The sequence below is a fragment of the Nestor notabilis genome, unplaced genomic scaffold (assembly GCF_000696875.1).
Source record: "Nestor notabilis isolate BGI_N333 unplaced genomic scaffold, ASM69687v1 Scaffold26689, whole genome shotgun sequence".
Classification (NCBI taxonomy): domain Eukaryota; kingdom Metazoa; phylum Chordata; class Aves; order Psittaciformes; family Psittacidae; genus Nestor; species Nestor notabilis.
The window spans coordinates 1-4,550 of record NW_009943650.1 but is presented as its reverse complement, the minus strand read 5'-3'; the positions used below and the strand labels follow the sequence as shown (position 1 = coordinate 4,550).

The 4,550-nt window shown below is 45.5% G+C and overlaps 1 protein-coding gene across 1 annotated transcript; it reads right to left on the bottom strand.

The window, feature by feature from the left end:
* Window positions 1-1,767: 1,767 nt before the first annotated feature.
* RPP14 (ribonuclease P/MRP 14kDa subunit) lies at window positions 1,768-4,545 on the bottom strand (the record flags this gene model as incomplete). The annotated part of the gene is made up of 4 exons (XM_010022046.1): window positions 1,768-2,418; window positions 3,189-3,267; window positions 3,848-3,924; window positions 4,519-4,545. Coding segments are annotated over 4 exons (240 nt in total), but the record flags the coding sequence as incomplete, so codon positions are not given.
* Between the last annotated feature and the right edge of the window lie 5 nt (window positions 4,546-4,550).

Here is a 4,550-nt window from a genome sequence, read left to right as displayed (position 1 = left end):
TGGAGCGGGCGGCGGCGGGACGGGAACGGAGCATTCCCGGGATGGGTAACGGGAAGAGGAGCCGCCGGAGCGCATGTGACTGCCCAAGTCGTCCGTACCCGGTGCTCTGTGCCGCAACGGTAGCACCAGCTTCAGCCCGAGGTGGGGTAGCGCCAAGGCACCGCTGGTGCTCGCAAAGACAAACTGGAAAGGGCTGGTGCACCAGTTGCTCTGCACCGTTTAGGGCTTATTTGTAATTAAAGCATCATTAAATACCAAAAAACATCCAATATCTTCCACTCAATGTGTAGATTTTAGGGGTTTGGAGCGTTTTTCTTGCAAGCAGAGTTAAATTGAGCTCCACAACCTAACTGCCATTGCAGCAGTTGGAAAACTATTTCAGTACTACTTAGCACATGGGAACCTGCTGCCTGTTGAACATTCGTCTGTTTCCTCTTGTCCTATCACACTCCTTGTACAGCAAGAGGGAGGTCAGACATTAACTCGAATTGCTCTGTTAACAGGCACTGATGTGACAGCTTCCCATCTGGAGAACACGGAAGGAGGGAAGGAGCACACCTGCTAAAAATCACTGGCAAAAGATCAGGCAGCTACTCACAGCAGAAAGCAATGGGAAGTGAAACAGCTCTAACAGGAGGTAAAGCTCTCACCAAGCACCATTTCTGTGTTGCAAACTGGTTCTGTGTTGCTTTGAAACCAAAGGGCACAGTGAAGTCAAAGATCAGACTCCGAGGGTGCTGAGGCACTGGCACAGGGTGCCCAGAGGAGCTGTGGCTGCCCCAGCCCTGGCAGTGTTCAAGGCCAGGTTGGACACAGGGGCTTGGAGCAACCTGCTCTAGTGGAAGGTGTCCCTGCCAGTGCAGGGGATTGGAACTGAATGAGCTTTAAGGTCCCTTCCAACAGAAACCAGTCTGGGATTCTATGACCTTAAATGCAACCCCTCCCTCTGATCAGTGTGACTCAGCAGCAGGGTACATCCTTACACTGCGGTTACATTTACAAACAAGACATCTCACCCAGACAGTGTAACTGTTTCACCAGTAGCTTTCATCACAGTTTGAGGACAAACTCTTTTTCAACAGCAAGTGACTGCTGAAGTTATCTGCAGTCAAGAGAAGTCACAAATGCATTTTGGTGGCAGAGAAAGGGGGGAAACGTGTTTTGCCAGAAAACTATGAGCCACCAATTGAAGACAGCCTGTACTTCCGCTCCTGTCGGTTCTAAAAAAAACTTCTTAGTGTACAATAATCTTTTGTTGGTACTAAAATAATTTAACCCAGATGATTTACAAATGGATCTACCCAAAGCTTGCTTTACCAGCAACCCAGGTACTTTAAGTGGGCAAAGAGGAATACATGTTCACACAGCCAGTACCTCCACTTCTGTTCTGGTTGTTAAACCCACAGCACCGTCCCCTCCCTCCAGTGCTCCTTAGGGAGCACTTTGTGAAGAGGGAACAAGTTTTAACTGATCTAGTGTGGACCCAAAAAGCACAGCCTCAGCCTGAACCTTGCCACTCCAGACTCCCCACAGCAGCAAAGGCTTGTCTAAACATAGCACTCCTGTCACAGCACATGCCTAGTTCCAGTGGTTTCACCCTGGCAGTGGTCAGGGGAAAATTAAAAGCTCTAAGTTTAATGCAAGATCTTAATCTATCTCTATCAAGATTAAGTTTGGGCACTGCCTTTGAAACACTCTGAACGGCTTTTGTTGCAAATTTACCAGATTAAGTGATGTCATGTAAAAAGACAGAGTCAAAACCAACTGTACATTTGTGGCCTTTATAGTAGAGTAGCACAGGATCAACAGCTCTGAAGGTCTGGAACCATGACTTTCACCATCCCTTCCATAACAGTCTTTGCACTGTCTCTGACTTTACACGACACCGAAATGTGAGCAACAGAACCCTTCAGGTGTTGCACTTCTGCTCCAGCTACAACCTCCTCACCAGGATACAAAGGCGCTGTAAATCGGATCTCCTGAGAAAGAAATATACATCCTTGACCTGGCATTTTAGTACCCAGGACTGCAGAAATAAGCCCATTGATCAAAACTCCATGTACAACAATTCTCCCAAACCTAGATTTCTTTGCAAAATCTTCATTTAAATGCAAAGGATTTGTGTCACCTGTTAAATGAGAAAACGTAATAACATCATCCTGGGTAAAAGTTTTGGCAATTTCAGCTTTGTCTCCAACTTTTAGGTGTAAACTCTGAAGTACAGGACGTCCAAACAGTGAGTTGATAAACATGAGCTTTGTCAAGGCTCCTTGTGGTAAAACCCCTCCAAAAATTCCACGCTTGAAGAGTTGCAACATCTCAAGCAACTTCGGCTTCGTACGACCAGACCAACAACTGTGTTCAATCCAAGACTAGTTCTCTGCTGTTGCCAGCTAATGCAAGAAGAAATGGAGATGCCTGGTTTGGGAGAAAGCAAGCAAACAACAAAGCAAGAAACAAACTTAAAGCATTGAATAAAAACAATCACTCAAAGTTTAAAATACTTAAATTTTCCTTTTACATCAAAGATTAAAAACTTAAGAGCTATGCCCCAGCAGAGTTTTGTTAAGCCATGGTTTCAGAGCAAAGAATTCTTGGAAATCACTTTATTAAGCAGCATCCTCCAGAAAAACTAAGCTCTGGAAGTGCATGTTCACACATACGTTTTTAAATGACATCAGGTGACAGTGATTATTAGAAAGGGAAGAAATGGGGTAGGGAAAATCAAATATTGGACCAAGATGTTGACAAAGAACAAAACCTTTCCAGAAATTATTTTCTTGCAGGTGTATTAATGAGCTCAAGACTCATCACTGGAATAAAGCCATAAAGTAATGAGACACCCATTACTGTCACATTTTACAAGGTTCATTACCAGAATTGCTCAAGCACAGGCCTACACACCTGCACTGAAACACATTTCAAATCCAAACCAAGATGGTTTTGCATCCAGGGCATCTTTCCAGGACGAGGCAGTGGGCAGAGCCACAGCCCAGCCACCCAGCCAGGCTTAGAGTGAGAACTTATACCTTGGGGAGACAAGACCAGGTTGGACGGGTCTCAGAGCAACCTGCTCTAGTGGAAGGTGTCCCTGTCCATGGCAGGGGGGTGGAATTAGATGAGATTTAAGATCCCCTCACTCAAACCATTCTATGATTATAGGACATCCAGTGCCCACAGGGCTTTACCTGCAGCACTCGAAAGGCACACCTCCTGTTCTGGTAGAAGCCCAGCAATGTTAGAGCACTCCACAGCTTGACAAGGCCACTAAGAAAACAAAGTATATTAATGAAAATTGGTTTTCTCAGTTTTCCTGTGGCATAAACAGCTTAAATAAAAACCATGTTACATACAGAGCAGTGAAACCGTAACTGAGTGTAACAGCAGGTATTTCACCACTGAATTCTACCAGCAACAGCATGTCCTGAAGGGACACTGCAGTGATGACAGCTTCTTGTCCCTGACAGAGAGATATATGCACTGTAACCTTTTCAAGGTCACTTTACTGCCCTGTTCTTGTTCTATCTATGCATCTATCAAAATCATCTGCAGTTGTCATCACCATTTACAGACAATAATCATTCTCATCTTTACCACAATAAGAGATTTAAAGCCATGTGTTTCGATGGTGCATAGTTCCTGTCAGACCATTCTGTTTCAAAGCAGGAGTAACGTACTGAGGTGTGTAGGTGACCAAATCCTAGTGATTTTTTGATCTTTTCTGCATGCTGTATGCAGACATTTATAAGTCAGGTTTAATTCTTCTCAGACCATTCTCAGCTTAAGAGTCTTCTTATGAAAAGCATTTTCATGGCAGTACCTGAAGCGTGTACCTGCTGCACCTTACCTGCTAACAACTCTTAATATGGCAGAGAGAGTTTTTTCCTCATATGTTAAGATGTCGACAGGCAAAGCTGCTCCAACCTATGAAAAAAATACATTATTAAGTAAGTTCCATCCTATGCTCTTGTAGTGATGGTTTATAAGAAAATTATTTCATTTCCAGTACACAGAAGTCGTAGTTAAGCTCACATCTCACACGAGTGTTTAAGCAAGGACACCACTATACTTTATGCAGCATCCTTCCCCTCGGAGCTCTTCAGATAAAGCCACTTTTAGTTCCACATTACCGACGGAAGACAAAGGAACCAGAGGTGACAAGACTTATTTAAAGACGCCCGGCAACACAGTAAGCAAGGCACGAACAGTTTCTGCAGACTTCCTCGACCAAGAAGCCATTCCCTTCCCACTGTTCTCCTTTTAAAGCCTCACTACAGCGAATCCATCAATACCCCAAGGTCTAAAAGCAGATATACCGGAGCCACTTCAGTACAGACACTAAACCGAAGCGTACAACCCCGCCTCACCCGCAACAAGTTACAACGTGGGCTGGCGAACCGGTAACACGCTACGTGCGGCAAACCGGAGCCCCTTATCCCGCCTCCTCAGCCCCTCTCCGCAGCCAGGCGGGTGCTCTCCGGCGGCAGAAGCCCGGGGCCCCGCTCGGTCCGGGCTCACCTCTCCGTGCAGCTCCCTCAGCGCCGCCACCA